At 39.8% G+C, this 17849-nt stretch overlaps 3 protein-coding genes across 18 annotated transcripts in view; 1 reads left to right on the plus strand and 2 right to left on the minus strand.

Moving 5' to 3' along the window:
* The first annotated feature begins 7832 nt into the window (after window positions 1–7832).
* On the plus strand, window positions 7833–9417 carry LOC108608912 (co-chaperone protein HGH1 homolog). 2 transcript variants are annotated; one of them, XM_018000545.2, is made up of 5 exons: window positions 7833–8016; window positions 8127–8314; window positions 8368–8862; window positions 8921–9138; window positions 9204–9417. In XM_018000545.2, the coding sequence occupies exons 1-5, from the start codon at window positions 7932–7934 to the stop codon at window positions 9313–9315; spliced, it is 1098 nt and encodes a 365-aa protein (XP_017856034.1). In that variant the 5' UTR covers window positions 7833–7931; the 3' UTR covers window positions 9316–9417. The 2 variants fall into 2 exon arrangements, with proteins under 2 accessions (XP_017856034.1, XP_089332151.1); XM_089476025.1 differs by having other exon boundaries at window positions 7860–8053.
* A 1042-nt stretch (window positions 9418–10459) lies between these two features.
* On the minus strand, window positions 10460–11737 carry LOC108608915 (pfs47 receptor). Its single transcript, XM_018000550.2, has 2 exons — window positions 11024–11737; window positions 10460–10955 (listed from the first exon to the last, which is right to left on the minus strand). The coding sequence occupies exons 1-2, from the start codon at window positions 11028–11030 to the stop codon at window positions 10522–10524; spliced, it is 441 nt and encodes a 146-aa protein (XP_017856039.1). The 5' UTR covers window positions 11031–11737; the 3' UTR covers window positions 10460–10521.
* A 141-nt stretch (window positions 11738–11878) lies between these two features.
* LOC108608914 (uncharacterized) overlaps window positions 11879–17849 on the minus strand; it is a 66504-nt gene continuing 60533 nt past the window's right edge. For 13 of the 15 annotated variants that reach the window (XM_089476229.1, XM_089476134.1, XM_089476240.1 and 10 more), the window contains 4 exons: window positions 13481–13662; window positions 13250–13426; window positions 13075–13189; window positions 11879–12360 (listed from right to left, as the gene is read on the minus strand). In XM_089476229.1, coding sequence (XP_089332355.1) covers window positions 12240–12360; window positions 13075–13189; window positions 13250–13426; window positions 13481–13553 — 486 coding nt within the window. In that variant the 5' untranslated portion in view covers window positions 13554–13662 and the 3' untranslated portion in view covers window positions 11879–12239. Of the gene's footprint in view, window positions 12361–13074; window positions 13190–13249; window positions 13427–13480; window positions 13663–13929; window positions 14021–14056; window positions 14353–17849 lie in introns of those variants that run through there. The other 2 variants (XM_089476246.1, XM_089476253.1) reach the window with 2 other exon arrangements.

The raw sequence follows: 17849 nt of genomic DNA on the forward strand, positions 1-17849 counted from the left end.
AATTTAGTAAGCTGTAGCTTGCCAAGTCTGAGACGAAGTGGCGGCACGGGAAATGGAAAAGCAAACCCAATTTCCTTCCTTGGGACGCAGCCTGGCCAAATGGAATCTGCTGTGGCATGCTACTTGCTGCCAGCTACGTGCAACCCCGACCCAAGACCCAGGACCAAGAAACGCGCGCGTCTTCGCAATAAATCTTCTTTACGAGCGCACACTCTGGCAACAATGGCCGTGCTCACCCTCATCTGCCACTGGCCTCCAGCTTCTCCAGCCCCAGCTCCAGCCCCCGCCCAGCCCCTGCCTTGGCCAAGGTCTTGTGCTGGCGGATGAGGGGTAAAATGAACCTAAGCAAACTATTCGAATGGCATTTCGGGCCAGAGGAAGACCCTAAGACGCTATGGCTGCTGCGGATGCTGCTCCTGCTGCTGCTGCTCCTGCTCCTGCTCCTGCTACTGCTGATGAAGAAGAAACAGTTGGCAGCCCAAGAAATGCGGCAAAGCAAACAAATGGCAACGGCCACTAAGGGGTGGGTCGTGGGCTGCGGCAGGCAGCCATGTTGCGGCACTCGCTCTTGGCTGTTATTCCACTCAGGAATTCCGCACAGCCACCCCCGGAGCAACACAAGCTTCCGGCACCGGCACCGGCAAAGGCAACGGCAGCTGTCTGAATGCGGACGCATGAAATGGAAAGAAATGGCATTTAAGAAAAGCGAAACGAGAAAAATAAGGAGCTAAACGACTTTGGAAATTCCATTTGAGCAAACAACAGGCACCATCCAACAGCCAGCCAACTTGCCAACTCTGAGTTTGAGTTTAAATTTTAGCTATAGTCCGGACCAGTTGAATCTTCTAGATTCCTATTGTTCAGCAGCTAGCGTATATATATATATATAAAGAGAGAGAGAGAGAGAGAGAGAGAGAGAGAGAGAGAGAGAGAGAGAGAGAGAGAGAGAGAGAGAGGGAGAGAGAGTGAGAGAAGCTCTTTTAGTTGTTGCATCTATAACTTCTGTGGAACGCATTGCACAAGTTGTCACTGAGTGTTTGCCCACAGCTCCGGGCACAGCCCTCATTTCGCATGCCCCCCTCCTCCTGCTCCTCCATGTGCATGTCTACACATGTGTGTATGCGTGTGTGTTTTTCTCGTTGGGGCACATAATGCAAATGGCATAAGAGACAAGCCAACGGCATCCGATCCAATATTTGCGCCAATAAATAAATTTAATGTACAAACTCCGGGCATGCGAGAGAATATTAAAAACGAAAATTATATTCTACCCACTAGCAGCCAGGCTCCCACCCACACACACACACACACACACACCCATGCATACTTATTTATATATGTATATAGATTTATATATATGAATATGTGCACATATTCATGCCAACTCAACTTTTTGCCATCGACTCGCATTTGCATAAATATAATTATGAAAAGGAACATTTTAAATTGCATTCATTTGAGGAAGCAAAAAAGTCCAGCTGAGCTCGTGGGGAAACTGAAATTATTTTTACAAGTTCCCATTAAACTTCACAGCTAAACTGAAGCAGAAGAGGAAATGAAAACATCTCGTTTCTTATTTACAAATTGTAGTTTTTCCCTAAATAGGATTATTATTTCGAGTGTAGAATATGTGGACTACATTTAAAATTAGCTATGATATGGTTGTTCATGGATAAAGTTTTGAAATTATAGGTGAGTCTCTAGAGTCTAAAAAAAGTCCTCTGGACTTTTCTATATGAATTTTAAAAATTTCATATATTTAATTAAATTATCCACATATATTTGTAAATTGTAATCTGCCGCTGCATATCACTTTTTTTTTAGTAAGCAGTTTCTCTTTTAATTTATCACGTATTACTAATTATAATTAATAATAATAATTTATTATTCATTTTCATATCTCCTCATTCTTTTTCTAACTAACTTTTCATGTTCCTCAATCTTTCTCTCTCGCTCCCTCTGTCTCTCTTTGTCATTCATGGTTTCTCTTTCTGTCTCTCTCTCTCTCTCTCTCTCTCTCTTCGTGTCTCATTATGTTAAATATCTGCCGATCCACAAACTCAGAGAGTTTTGAGCTAATGAATATTATAGAATAATTTGCTTATTTTAGTATATCAAGATCCATCGTCTGACCCATTAAGTTAACGGTTATGCAAAAACTGCTCATGCTGTGGCATCACAGAGCCCGAAGGCTCTTGAGATAAATAATTTAAAAATAGAGACAAGAAATACATTTAAATATTACTTTACTTTATATCTGCTTAATCTTTAATCTTATTATTTATGTGCAGTTATTGATGCCTCGATAAATATAATAATGTGTAAGCAGACACTGACTTCTTCACTCATTCGCTCTCCCCCTCTGCCTCCCTCACATTCGCATCATTATAGCTCGCACATATGCTGAGATACAACCCCATATCTTGGAAAAAGTTAATGCACGATAAATGCTTGTCTTATGTGCGTGTTCGTATTTATGCTTATAACGCACTTTGCAATCGGAACACGTATCGTTCACGTTTGGTGATTATAAAGTTTTAATGAATACGCAACACATCCTGCCATTCCAAGCTCGTTCCAGCTCGATCTCCAGCGCCAGCGCCAGCGCCAATGGCAATTGAGAGCTGGATGCACGTTGTTGCTGCTGCTGCTGCTGCTGTTGCTGTTTGTTTCGTGGATGTGGATACAGCAACTGCAACGGCAAAGGCGGCAAGAGCATTTTATTTTTACAACGACATCGCACAAAGCTCTGTGCCAGGCAGGATATTAACACGTACATGTGTACCCACGCAGGATGTGCGAACATCCAACGTCCTGGCAATACATAAATATGAACGACTCCAAGAAGCCAGTGGACGAACATAGAACTGAGTTGTCGCACACCCTTTTTCCTGTATTCTGTATTCTGCCATTCAATTGGCTTGCGTGTCGTGTCTCTGGCGTTCCCTACGTTCGACCTTTACCGCCGGCCGTATTCATATCCTGCCTTTCAGCTGAGCAAATGTGCTAGGGATTGCCATTTGGGATCGTTAAAACGCACGCTTTGTCTTCGCAACTGTCGTTTGCGTATTTAATATTCGCAGAACATGCTAAATATTTCTAGACTCGACACAAAAGTATTGACGCTCTGCTCCTCCTGTGCATTGAACTGGGCTTAGATATGTTTCATTAAAAAACAGGCAGCACTTCTATACAAGGTACTGCTCAATATGTTTATATAAAAGAAAATTTTTCAATTTTTAAAATTAAAATTAAAATTAAAAATTAATATATTTATTTATTATGTATTAACAAATTATAAGCCAATAAAAGGCAGAGAATCTCTTTGTCTTCATTTTCAGTTTGAAAAGTAAAATAATAAAGTAAAATATATTGTATATACAGCAAATGCTCACATATTATTTCTTTTATGGTCTATGTTTAAATCAATGAAATATAGTTAATAAAGGTAAAAATCTTTCTATGCATCGTAGCTATATCTTTCTAAATAATTTACAAAAACAAATATAATTTTCTTTATAATTTATTTGCAATATATTCAAATATACTTGTATGAGACTAAATTATATTTATTGTAAATGTGTACATATATATTATTTTCTGTATGACTATCATAATTATCTTGAGGTACATATGTTCAGAAATATTTTATATAGTATTCGAGTTAATTAATATGGTTAATAGAATCACGGACATCAAGCTAATAAAGAATAAAGAAATGAAAAAAAAAATAAATAAATAATAATGATAATAATAATAATAAATATTTATTATTTTTTTAATGAAAAAAAAAAAAAAAAAAAAAAAGATTATAATAAATATTTATTCAAGTTTCAACTATTTCAGTCAATCATCGATTTATATTATTTATGGAAATATTTATATTATTATGCACATAGATTTAATATAATAATATATTAATATATTAATATTAATATATTAATATTAATATATTAATATTAATATATTATATTAATATATTAAAAATATTTGAAATATACTTAAATTAATAATTAAATTTAATAATTAATAAGTTGTGAAGTATCATAGAAATTTTATTGGCCACGTTGGTAATCAATTGAAGTGTCAACTTCATGAGCAGCGTCATTGAAGCGACAAGCAGCCGCCTGTTACCTGTGTTACCTGTTCACTGCATACACTAATGAGCAGCAGCAACAACAACGACAACAACAACAGTGCCGACAAGTTGCAGTGCTGAAAATTAATTACACTGCGGATTGGCTGGCATGTTAGCTGTTAATTACGACCTGTTTCGCCTCTGAGTGTGCCGACAACAAATGAAAGTTATGGCCGAATTCTACGTTGGTATTGGTCCAGCACTAAGCCGGCTGCAACGGCGGAGGAGTGGCCCAAAACGAGTTTCTTTGTCTCTGGCTATCTGCGTCGCTTCGCAGCACTCCCCATCGCGCTGAAGTCTTATTCTTGCTGTTGTTTATTCTGCTTGTTCTTCTCTCTCTTCGGTGTTCATAAATCCAATCAACGTCCCTTTTAATGGCGTTTTTTGTTCATGAATCCATTTTATATTTCCTCTGTTTCGCTGTATTCGTTCAATTTGCGGTTGTGTTTTCTTAATTGTTTCTTTTGTTCTCTTTTTGTCCATTTTATCTTAATTGAGCGACGGACCACACATGAGTCAAATTCCATATGCATACGAGTGCTCGGTGGGCAATTAAGAACGAATAGAGTCATATTTGTAAAATTGATGAAAAGTGTAAGAGACAGAAATGCGATATAAGTATAAAAGAAATTCAAATAATTTGGCAGAGTTAGCTGGCTCTGGTTCATTATACTGTTAATTTCTGATAGTCCATAAGAATAAGCATAAGGAATGCCTATACAGATATAAATCTCCTGGTTGTACTTATTCCTATAATATTTCGCTACCAACTGATGCGTCATCATTATTGGTAATTGAAAGTTGATTGGTTGAAGTTCTATATTTTCAGATTTGGCATGGATAGGTAAGGGTCTTTATATTTCGTTACTATTGATTAGTTGCTAGCTTAGCTAATGTTAAAGTAAAGGAACATTTTTACAATCATTTTATTGCTTAAAATTAGAAAACATACATTTTATACATTTTAAATAAATACAAACATAATTTCTTTTTAATTTGTATAATTATTTTATATATTTTAATGGGCTTCATTTTTATTTAAATTAATTTAAAAAGCTTGATTATATATATATATATATATATATATATTTTTTTTTTTTTTTTTTTGTCACTTAAATATCTAGGTTAGACTCTCAGTTGCCTCACAAACAATTTACTTAAATAGAAAAAAAAGTTATTTGCTTTGCTGAATTTATACTACAATTTTGAAGGCAAAAAAAGATATGCGAAACGGTTTGAAATAAACATTATTTTTAATGGATTTCGTTTTTATTAACAAGATACATTTTCTAAATATCATATTTAATTATTAATAATATCATATTTAATATAAAAAATATTTTAAATTTTTTCTCAGAAACTTGCTTTTAGTCCTGCATTAATTACAACTTTATATTCTATAAAAAAAACTTTTTATATTTATTTTTACTTTATTTTTAATAATAAATAATAATAATAATAAAATAATTAGATTAAAGTATTTTATTTGCTGCTATATATACCTGCTTACATTTATATAGTTCTAGAAAATAAAATTTGTTACTTTTCCATTCTATGTTTTTTTTTTTCTGCTGCTTTTATAATGCGAGTCTGATGGATTAGAAATTAAAATTATTAGATTTTTGGGGCTACTGCAAAATCTGTGCTGTATATTTTATTGATAATATAGAGTACAGATTCTGCACTAGCTCCAAAAATCTATTCCCTAAATTGTCTCTATTTACTACTTTAAAAACGTGTCCAGTTCATACGAGCTGTTCATATTGGCCTACACAGCGTTTTAATTCGCTTTTGAATGGCGCTTTTGGCAGGACATTAAAATGCCACCAAAACAGAATCAACACGACATTTTCTGCCATTTGAAATGGGCTCAGCGCTGGGCTGAGCTGAACCCAGCAGAGGTTGTGGGCAGCTAGTGTCCTCGAGCGTCCAACCAGCTGAATCTTGATTAGAATTCTGAAATATTTATAAAAAAAAGAAAAGGAGAGGAAAAACACAGCCTCTATGCAAACAGGTAGAAAATGGTCCTTCTCCTGCTCCTGCTCATAGCTTCTGAAATTCGGACTTTAACCACGCTGCTGCCACGCCCAAATGGGTGGCGCATGTGGGCGCAGGGTATTTGCATAGAACGCAAATAAATGAAACAACAGTTAGTCGTGCACGAATCGGGTTATGAAATTAACATTTGGGAGTTCTGGAGCCGAGGCTAAGGCTAAGGCCTGCCCCATCGCTGTGCGCCTGCTGAGCCAGCATTTGCCAGTTGGCCGCAACTTAAAATGCGAAAAGTCGACAAAAAGTCTAAAAAGTTTTCGGCCCACCCATTGCCCCAACTGTGGTGCGGTTCGCTTCGGTGCGGTGCGATGCGGTGCGGTGCGATGCGGTGCGGTGCGGAGCTCTTGCGAAACGAAATGAAATTTTCAGTTGAGTTGCCAGCAGCCCCTTCGACGGCTCCTGGACGGAGCTTCTGGCTGGGAGTGGGCCATTCTGCTGAGCTGCATCCGAACAGAAACTGGGACGTTGGCAGCGGCAGCAGCGGCAGCGGCAGCATCACCGCTGCCGAGTACACAGTCGACACATTTAACGATTATTGCCGGCCATTAAAAATAACAAGCAAAGTTTTGCGCATAAAGCCGCTTCGGGGATTCATTCAGCGAATCCAAAAGGCGAGCAAAACTCTTTAGCCGAATCCTTTCTCAATTGCAATTGTTGATCCTTTCGCAGCTGTGAGGTCTTCGGATTGTATCCTTGTCGCAGCTCTTTGCAATCAAATCGCAAAACTTTAAATTCAATTCAAGCCAAGTTGAGCATTTGCATCGATTTGCATCGCCAAAATCGTTTTTATCTGAGTAAAAGTTTATGTGCAATTTCTCAGTTAGTTGATTTTCCCAGATAATAGTTCTTGCTCTGAATCCACCTTTATTATAAAAGAAAGTATATCCATCTCTTGTAAAATTTATTTATTTTTATTATTATTATTATTATTTTTTTTTTTTTTTTTTTTTTTTTTGTCAATTAGTTATGTCTCCTGATAATCGAAGTTTTGACTGACTCCGATTAAAATACTTGTTGGAATATTAAATATACTCATGAAATCAATTTAAATACGTTACTTATATTTTGCATAGCAGTGAGCTTCTCATAGGAAGCAAAAGAAAACGATTACATTAGACTGTTATACTTGCTGTTATCCTTTAACAGAAATCCTGGTTCTACTCCAATACCACAGCATAGATATAGTTATCATAGTTTCTATAAGATTGTCTTTAAAATAAAGGTTAAAATTTAAATATACCATTAAAAATGTTGATAAACTAGAATTTAATTCAACTAACAATTTTTGTTTCAGACCATTGTAATTATCTCCTCTAGTAAGGGAATATGATGGGAAGACGCAACTGAATTCAGCTAATTCAGATTTCAGAAGATTCTTATATAACAGATAGATTGAATTTTTTAGCAAGTGACCAGCACCTCTAGCAGAGACTGCAACCATCGATACAAATATTTTAAGTCGCATTTGTAATGTTAACGAAGCTTAGAAAAATGCTCGTATAACGTCAATGTGTTAGCAAGTCACCGACTCTCTACTAAGCAAAGACATCAACCATTTAACAGATGCTCCGTTTATTAAACGAAAACACAACCTGCTAACAGCAGATATTAACATAACAGCTGATACTCATAGTTCCACAGAAACTACGTATTTTTATGTTAGGCTGCATACGGTCACACTACGCGCCGCTTAAAGTACACAAATTATTAAATAAATTTGTTTTAACAATAACTGCACACCATGGAGACTGTAAAAGAGCTAGTACAATTTATGCAACCCAATCAGCGCCTGGATCTCAAGGCAGTGGCATTGACACATGTGCTAAGTAGGTGAATGCCCAGAGCAGACGCAGCTGGAAGAATGTGCGGCAAATGCAACACGTGCTCGATGGCCAATGCAAATTGTAGTAAAAATTGTATTTTCATAATCTCCTAGGTTTGACTGGCAGCACAGAGGGAAAGGATGCAATACTCTCGCTAGATGATATGTTAATGGCCATTTTTGGATTGACGCTGGATGCCAATGCCACAGTTGCAAAGGATGCAGTTCTCAGCCTGATAAATCTCACGGCGGAGGAGGCAGGCGCTTTCAAAGTCTTTCAGCTGGCGCAGCAAGTGCAGCCCGTAAGTGAATAGTAAACTAAAGCCTAAAGTCACTAATCACGGAAATTGCACAGCGCTTTGCCATTGTGGATGTGGCCGCCAAGCAAATAAGCGACGAGCAGGCAGAGCTTGCAGATGCCTGGAGCATGGTCTTGAGTAACTTGACCCGCGTCGAGTCGCTGGTGCCGGCTATACTGGACACATTGGAGCCGACGCTGTTGCAACTGGCGAAAGCGTTTGCCAAATTGGATTATAATAAGAAAAAGTGCAAACTTCACTACTTGGCGTCAATATTTTGTAATCTAACTCAAGTGTCGCGTGGCCGAGAGATCTGCTGCCAGCCAAAGTATCAGCTGCTGCAGAAGCTGCTGCCCTTTGCCTCGTTTGAGGAGAGTGTGGTGCGACGCGGCGGCACCATTGGCATCATAAAGAACATATGCTTTGATGTGGTGTACCATGATATCATATTGAATGAGCAGGACGACATTTTGGTGGCCATATTGCAGCCGCTGTGCGGCCCAGAAGAGTTCAGCGACGAAGACAACGAGAAGCTGCCCATTGAGCTGCAGGTGCGTATATTGCAATACAGATGCAGTGGGCTCGATTTATTCTGTATACTCTTCTTAGTACCTGCCAGAAAGCAAGACTCGTGAATCCGATCCGGATCTGCGCAAAATGCTGCTAGAGTGCCTGCTGCAGCTCTGCGCCACGAGACGCTGCCGCGAGGTGCTGCGCGCCAAGGGTGTCTACGAGATACTGCGGGAGTACCACAAGTGGGAGGCGAAAGTGGGACGAGATAGCGAGTGCTTGCTGGCGTGTGAGAATGTTGTCGATATTCTGCTCAAGTGAGTTCGAACTGAATTGTAAGTCCCCCATAAAAACCAAACTAAGAAACTTTGCATCTCCGCAGGAAAGAGGAAGAAATTGGCTTGGACAATTACCATAGCGTAGAAGTATCAGCAGAGCAGGCCGATAAGTTTGCACAGGACGATGCTGCCTATGTTAAGACTCTCTTAGATTAGTGTAATTCCCTCTCCCAGACTGTAAATATGCCTAGGCTTACTGAAACACGTGTGAAACATTGAAATGTCAATATATGTATGCAGTTTTTATTTAGAAATTTTGATAGTTCTCGTGTGTGTTCTATCTTAGCGCTAGAAAAAGTTGTTCGCCCGCACTTAAATGCAAAAGAAGAAACAATTTTAATTCGATTCGATTAGTTTTAGTAGCTTCGTTATCTAGATTCCCGCTTGCGCTTAAATATAAATATAAACTTCTTATGTGCTAAATACATTTGCATTCAAAAATGTTTAGCAACTGTTTGCCATGAAACTTTCAATTTATACACTTTGTTTGGTCGTTCATTATATGTAGCTATGAATATTTTGTATTTTGTATTTTGCATTTTGCATTTTGGATTTTGTATTTGTGTTGAAGAGTTTCAATTATTTCTGTGATTAGCCAACCAGGTGCTTAGCTTATAAAAAACTTGTTCATTTTGATTAAATACTTTTGTTGCATTGCAAGCAAGCGATTTCAGCAAAATTTTGTTATCTTATCAAAAGCGTGTGCAAATTCATAATAATTATTATTATTATTCACTTTTTTTTTGTCAATTGTTTTATAAAGATGATTTGATATTCGAATGCGGAAACCATTGCAAGCTCGCTTTGTATAAAATGAAGTGATGTAATTTGAAACAGAAACGAGTTGTGAAATGCCATTATATTCGTATGTTCACTATTCACAATTCTCATTTATAAAATGCTATTGCTGTTCTCTTAAGCCTCGCACGTAGATATAGCTTGGTCCTATTGGTTTATCATTTTCCATTTGAGTACGTAAAATGTAGTTAGACTTTTAATTAAACATTTAGGCTTAATGTAGGTTGTTCAAGTCGAAAACTTAATATTACATAGTTATATATCGTTTAATTCCATTTCCTTTTAATTGTTAACTAAGAACTGCTGTAGCACAATATAAGATTACCCTTCCTTAGCTCCCTCCCGGCCAGAGTTAACTAAAATAAACACAACTGCGAAACTGAAGAAGCCGATCATAAAGACCAAAGAAGGCGCCTTATGACGGCATATTGCGATAACTACAAGTGGATGAAGCAGTAGACTATTCCGCCGGACAATCGGACACAAAGATAAGGCGGTAGAATAGTTTCTACAAAAGGTTTAGTTTATTGCACAACAAAATGATTTAAATATGTTAACGGACGCTTAACGCGCGTTCCGGGACAGCACCTCGTACGCGAATATCTTGACCTCCTCGGAGCCGAAGGGTATGTAGAGGCAGCCGTGAGAGGGGTGCACCTTGCCCACGGTCAGGCTGCCGGCATGGTAGCCGCGTCCAGCGTACAGTGTCTCGCCGTCGACGTTGCGACCTACCTCAACGGCACCGATTGGCACCTCGCCATTTGCGCCTGACAGCCATATGTAGTTCTGTCCACTCAGCACCTCGTAGTTCTCCAGCTCGATCTCGTTGCCGCCATAGGCCACATAGGCCTTGCCCTTGTTCGGTATGACCTTCGCCGGCAGCAAATCGTTGTTCTGGAATGCACGGCCAATGAAGATGGTGTCGCCATCGGCATCGTGGCCAGCGACGACGGCATCTTCGGGCACGGCGCCGTGGCTGTAGTGTAACCAAGTGTGGACTGCGAAGGATCAGTGGGAGGTGTTAGATTATGCAACCAGAGCTATGAGCTCGCGCCTCACTGCTTACCAGACATTCTGCTCGGCCTTTGAATCGTTACTAAGGGTTACCAAAGGCAGCCAGCTAATATTGCTTATGGAAGTTTTTCCATTTGAAATCTTATCTGGTTCGGCATTAGGCAACTGGCGATAGCGCAGTTTACAATCGATTCACGAATAAATTATCTGAGCAAATCATAAACTGAATACATTTGTATTTTACCTTTCCTGATATGATTCACTTAGCATAAAAGAACTGTGTTAATCATGCTGGAATTCGCTTTGAAAATGATTAACGATTTGATAAAATAACCGTTTTTGATTAATCGGACAAGTTACTATTTGTGAATTTTACCCCAGAAATAGATTAATGAAATTCCTAATAAATAGCATAGTTTTCAATATTGATTTACAGCTCGTTTCGCAGTTTTCTACATTGTTTAACTCTATCTAGATGGCCGTTAATTTAAGATTATTTTTTATATACTCGTAATTGTTAACAAATGTTTGCCTAAAATTCAGCAATTCCTAACGAATGAATTCATCTATTTACAGTAATCGAGCGATAAATACACAGGTGAGTTGTAATTCAAAATGTAAATATGTACCTAATTATTCGCTAAAAATAATTGCAATTGAATTTGAATTCTCGTTTCTGTTTTTTTTTCTTTTTTTTTTTTAACTTTGATTTTGACTCGATAATTACCTAGGAGCGCTTTGCGTTTTATTTGTATTTTATAGGTAAATAGTTTAAATTAAGTTGTTTAATATTCGTTTTGTTTAAGTTTTTTTTCCTTTTTTTTCCATCAGTTATTGTTAAATAGTTGTTAAATATTCATTTATAAATCACATAATTGCTTGATGAATTCCATATAAATATGCTTCACATTGTTTTTATTTCATTTTAATTTTTTTTTCTGCCATGTTATCCTGTGTTATCCTTGTGCGCAATTACTGTTATGTGCAATTGTAGACACTGAGAGAGTGGGAGAGATAGATCTAGACACACAATAGCTGGTGAGGGAGAGAGAGAGTGAGAGAGACGATACAGATAGAGCAGCGGATGTAATGTGTACAAATATTTTCGCGCAGCTGAATTATATTAAATGCTTTTTTCACGTTCACTTTAGCTTAATCCCTTCCTTCATCTTTCATGGGTCGCTAGCTACAGCTCTCTTTGCTGTTCCTTCCCATTATTATAACTGTTGTTGCTGTTGTTGTTGTTGTTGCTGTTGTTGTTGTTACTGCTACCTTGCAGTTGCCAAAAGCAGCAACGCAACGCTAAGCAGCAAGGATTCCACGTCCTTGGGGTGGCTGCCATTGCAGGCGTCCGCATCACTGCAGCTCTGAAGGCAGCCGTGAACGTATCTGAAAGAAATGGAAGAACGGGTAGCTCAGATAATGTTAAGTTATGGCTGCGACAATGGGAATATATTAATGTCAGCATGCTCAGCGCAAAGGTAACATATGAATTTCGTTAAAGCTCGACTGCACGCTTTTTAATATACGTCACGGAGCAAGCGAGAATTATAGGAATGCCACGGTAAGATGGCTAAATCACGAGACCTATTTAGCTTGTGCACATCGGCGAACAAACAGGCCAAGCGAGTTGGCTTAACTCAAATTTGTATTTGTATGTAAATGGCACATGCAGTGTATGCCAAAAATAAAATACATTAAAATAATCAATTGATAAAATATGTTTCTGCTTTAGTGTGAAATTCGTATAGCGTAAAGACGTTGGCTTCTGCTATAGTTAACAGCCCAGCTATTGTTACGTGGTCTGTTATAAGTGCACAGCATTAACATATTATGTTAACTGCCAGTACTTTAACATAATCTTTATCGTAACGCATATCGTTTATTGCAAATCAGGAGCAAAATTGCCCGACTGCCTATCACGTAATTGTATCAGTTCATAAAATGTTATGGCAAATTCAAATGTGCCCTGTTTATGGCCTTATTAAGAGACCTGTGCCAATCACCTCATAAAATTTCACGCATGTCATAACAAAAAATGTATGTATAAGGACATATTAATATTTCTCTACATGTACAAATATATTTTTCTAGCTCACGCACCTGTTGTCATAGTAGAACTTTCCACAATGCGACATTCTTATGATCTCTGTGTCTGTGGTGAGTGTGCCGCTGTCCAGGGCGCAGCCGCGCACCGTTATCGTCTCGCCGTTGTCATCTGTGCCGAGTGCAACTCAATAATATTATCAACTCACATTTAGTTAGAGCATCCACTCACCATAGTAGCCGGCGATCTTAATGCAGGCGGTGGCCGGGAAGAGGCCGTCGCGGCCTTTGCGGCCGCCCATGCAGGGCGACTCGAGGATGGCGGTGGAGTAGTTATTATGAAATGGATCGTCGCAGGCCCTGTTGGCGCCGTTATTCGAAACGCACTTGAAGCAGTCTATGCTGTAGCCTGTCGAAGCGAATTAGAGTCAGCTAGAATATGTGGGAAGTGTCCAGGGCTTACCGTTGTGGATGAACAGCAGCAGGAGCAGCAGCACCAGGCAGCAGCTGATTTCCATTGACGTGGGCGCCGACATGATTGAAACACACTCGACTCAACACGCGGCCTCGCTGAGGATGCTGAATGGGTGGGGGGGACTCCGTTATGTGGCCCAATGCCAATGCGGGCGTTGCAGCATTTTCGGCCTGTAAGCAAGCCAGAGAAATACATTATAGCTGATTGATTATACGGCTTCCGTTGATGGCCGACAAATTGAAAATGTCAACGTCAAGATGTGAGCAGATGCGAGCGTTGGGTTTTTCCCATTTTCATAATTGGCTTTTGTGGAAATCCCTGGCCTATTCAAGAGTGAGGCTCAATTGAGATTTGGATTTGTCGACTCGACGCTTAAAAGCGTCAAGCTCGTAAAAATCAAAAGTTGAGTTCCCTCTCTCTCATTCACACTTTCTCACACTCTCTCTCTCTCTCTCTATCAGTCAGGCCAGAGGCCATAAAAATTTGGCCGGGGCACCCGAAATGCAATCGAAGAGAAGATGACGCGCAGCCAGCCAAAGGCGAAGGTAATAAATTTTACAGCACCAATTTTTGACACAATTTTTCTGTTCGCTTTTTTGCGTGGACTCAACTCCGCTGCAAGGCGAGGCGAGTCGAGTTGAGTCGGGCGTGGCAGTGGTGGAAGGTGGAGGCACAGCCTGTGGCATATTTTTTATTGCCAGAGTGTAAATAATTGCTTTTCAGTCGATTTTCGTGTTGAATGCCCGGCCATATTTGCTTCTTTTCGTTTTGTTTTATAGTTCTTGTTAATGGCCATTGTTGTTGTTGCTGGGCGCTTAACGAGCGCAGGCGGGCGGCTTGGCGATTTTTCTTGTTCTGCGATATAAATTGTGACAAATGATTTGCAGTTGCGAGCAGCGACCTGCCAAGAACTGTAGTTAAGTCAAGAGCTCATAACTCATGTGGCTGTCAAACACGCCTCAATACCGCGCCCATCCACCTCTCATTATAGTTATCTACGCCCATATTTACTTTTCATTGCGCAGCAATCCATTCAACGATATTTGTCAGTCAATGCCTGCCCTTGTATCACGATTCAAGTAAAAAAAAAAAATAAAATGTAAACACGCTGCAGCATCCATCCGCATGTGCCCAGAGGGCACTCAGTGCGAATTCTCGGCTATTGCTCTACATATGCATCACTCTGATGATTTATTACAGGCAGCGAGCGCGACAGCTGCCGCGTTACAAATTATGAAAATCTGCATGGCCCACGGGTCGTATGTGTCATATTTTAGACACAATTGGCTGCATTAATTATGCGCCCGGGAGCCCACGCATGCAGGCTTGCCGTTGGGCAAGTAATTATTTACGAAATACAGTTGCGTTACGTAATTAACACAACAATTATTTGGAATCTATCTCCACTGGCATAGGCGGCCATTCAAGCCAAAACTCAGCTCAATATTTACGACTCTGTCAGCGTAATAATTCGCTTTGGCAACTTGAATTGCGCTGTTAATGTGTTCACCTGCGCCATCGGACAGTGTAACAAGGTGTAATTAAACTGCGAAAGCCATTCGCCTCTGCCTTTGCCATGCCTCCTCTAGCGCCTCAATGCCATTTGCAAATTACCCACTAAGCAGACTAACGGGCTGACTACTTGACTGCCTCAATGTCTGGCCTGACTGAGTCGCTCGCTCTGGCTCTGCTAACTCACAGGAAACAGAATTCAGCGCCAGTGTTGGCGGAAACGGAAGCCAGTCAATGCCAAACTAAGCCCCATACAACTATCTCTGCCTTTTGATTCCATTCTATTCTCTCCTGCTCTATTCTGTTCTCTGACTGAAATTAAGTTTACCTTCTGTGCATTGTGTTGTTGCTATTGCTCGACTTTCTGTGGCTCATAAATAGAATATAAAGCGTTGTCAGTGTCTCTGGCTGTCGCCAGGTAGTTGTCCTTGTTGTCCTTGTTGTCCTGGTCCTCTTTGACGATGGCCAATCTGCTTGTTAGTTGCAGCCTCAATGGAGTTATCTCATTGTCTGTCTGTGCCAGGACTTATTTAATTTCGTGGCTACATTTATGGCCCGACAATGGCTAAGCTGCTCAGTCAATGTTTACGACAAAGCGCAAACTTTGTGGAAAAGTGTTTGCTTCATTTCCTAGAACTTCCCACAAAGGCAGCTCAAATAAAGCCATCCTCATAATTTCTAAGAGTGAATCATTTTCTGCTATCGCTAAAGACCTCGACTTTCCAGCTGATATGTATTATCTGCTTTACATGGGAGGCAACTCGAATTGGCTCGTGGCGCACATTAAAAATGAAAAATGACAAAGCCCTCGAAAAACCACAACTCAGCCCAACAAAGCCCCACACCCCACTCCATTCTCCGTCCTCCACATTGGTGGGCCATTAATTTCTTAATCTGCTTGTAAATTATAATGGGAATGGAGGGACGAGCCTCTTCTCATTCTAATTCAAGCTGGCCATTAGATGCAGCTCCACCTGTGAGAAAAAAGCGGATTATTATAATTTGGTTTCTGTCCCTCTCTACTCTACTCTCAGTAGAAACAGGAGAGGGAACATGATTACAAAGGAATTGCAAGTTGGCAAATACTTAAGTGAAGACTCTTCGGAAAGTCTTAAGACACAAGAAATTTGCTTTGTTTGCTGTCTTTTCCTCTGCTCCAGCTGGAACCGAAAGATTTATTATGATTTTGGCTTTGACAATGATAATCTGGATGGGCATAAGGAGACAGGCCTCGGCTTGGATTCGTTCTGCTGTGCTGTAGTCGACGGCTGCCATCGGCTCGAGCTCCGTGATTAGGCACAATCCAAGCTCGATATTATCGGCACAGTCACCACTCCCCCTGCCCTCCTCGATGACAAGGGTCTGCAGTGTCAGAGGCGACAAAAAAGTCAATACAGGGCCACACAGGCAAAATCTGGCCCAAAGTTTAGACAAAGGCCACCCTCCCCCGATACACAGAGACCCCTAGATCCCGCGACCCCTTGGCCTCTTGGCCTCTTCAACAGCCGCGTGTGTCATTGTGTCTTAATGGCCTGGAAGTAAATGCCACGGAGCGTCCATTTTACTGCTCAGCCCCGCCTCGAGTTTCAATCAAAGTTGCAAAGTTTTTCTGCCTCTTTTGCTCTTTTTCTTACCCATTTTCCCATTTCCCCCGCCTGAATTTCAATTTCTGTCAAATTAACTTTAAATAAATTCAACGTAAACAAGCAAAAAGACCAAATGGAAAACTTCCTGTGGAGGAGGCCAATTATTAAATTTGACTTTTTCCCTCAAACTTTTGGCCATGGCCAAGTTGGCCTAATTGTTCTTGGCTGAAATAATGTGGCAATTTCTGTTTCATAACTAACCAAATGACTTTGTCTATTCAATTCCAATTAACATCAGTTGACAGTTTCCGTTCATTAAAAGTTTAGATAACATTTGACGCATTCGTTCAATTTGCTCTGCGGGTCGCGCTGTGTCATCGAGGGATAATTTAATTTCACGCACGATCCACACTCACACACATGCACATTTACACACACAATTATACGTGGACACACATGAGGGGCAAATGCATTTGCATAACTGCAACTTTAAGTGGAAATTTCGCTGTTGCTGGCAAATTGCATTTGCGCTTTACAGCTACAATTTGCAGTTAGCTGTCATAGTATGCGTGTGTATGTGTGTATAGTTGTGACTCCCTCACACAGATGAGCGAGCAAACAATGTAATGTGTTGAGCGCTGCTCAGTCAGAAAGTGATTTGGTTTCTCACTTCTATTATTACATTAGTATGCACATAATTTGTTAATAATTAGTTTTAATTTCGTTTAGTTTGTCACAAAGTAAATATTGAAGTGGTCAAAAATGCAAATGTAAATCATCAACATTTTACATTCAATATTTAAATTGTCAATTTAATGCTTTGGCTCATTTAAAATGCGATTTACAGTTGCTGACACGACAAAATTCCCAAATGGAATCTGAATCTATTTTATAATGCTATTATGGATTCAATTAGCTATCAGCTAGCCTTTGTGATTTTACACTAAACTACACACAAAATAGTCTCAAATTTAATTAAATGCTCCGTTCACATAGTTTTCCCTATCTCCCTATGATTCCCTTCGAAAGCCAATTAACTGCGTCCTGTTTACTCCCTATCCCTATCTGTATCCCTCTCACTTGTCTGTGCCCTTATCCTTCTGCTATCTTTGTTTATTGGCCATGCTCTGTGGGCCTTTAGCGGAAAACGTTTAATGGACGCACACTCTAAAAATGTTGCAAGCTCACGCAAGCAACCCTGTCCAGGAAAGGAGCTGCCCCAACTAGCTGGAGATTTATGTCAGGGTCATGAAAGTGCC

This window comes from Drosophila arizonae, chromosome 2, assembly GCF_054131065.1.
Source record: "Drosophila arizonae isolate 15081-1271.41 chromosome 2, UAZ_ARI_1.0, whole genome shotgun sequence".
Classification (NCBI taxonomy): Eukaryota; Metazoa; Arthropoda; class Insecta; order Diptera; family Drosophilidae; genus Drosophila; species Drosophila arizonae.

What these genes read in the sequence shown, in the direction of transcription:
- LOC108608912 (XM_018000545.2), top strand. Translation starts at nt 7,932, where the DNA reads ATGGAGACTGTAAAAGAGCTAGTACAATTTATGCAACCCAATCAGCGC. An exon ending in TGGCGCAGCAAGTGCAGCCC is followed by an intron (nt 8,315 to 8,367) that starts GTAAGTGAATAG and finishes GAAATTGCACAG; the next exon opens with CGCTTTGCCATTGTGGATGT. An exon ending in GTTGTCGATATTCTGCTCAA is followed by an intron (nt 9,139 to 9,203) that starts GTGAGTTCGAAC and finishes GCATCTCCGCAG; the next exon opens with GAAAGAGGAAGAAATTGGCT.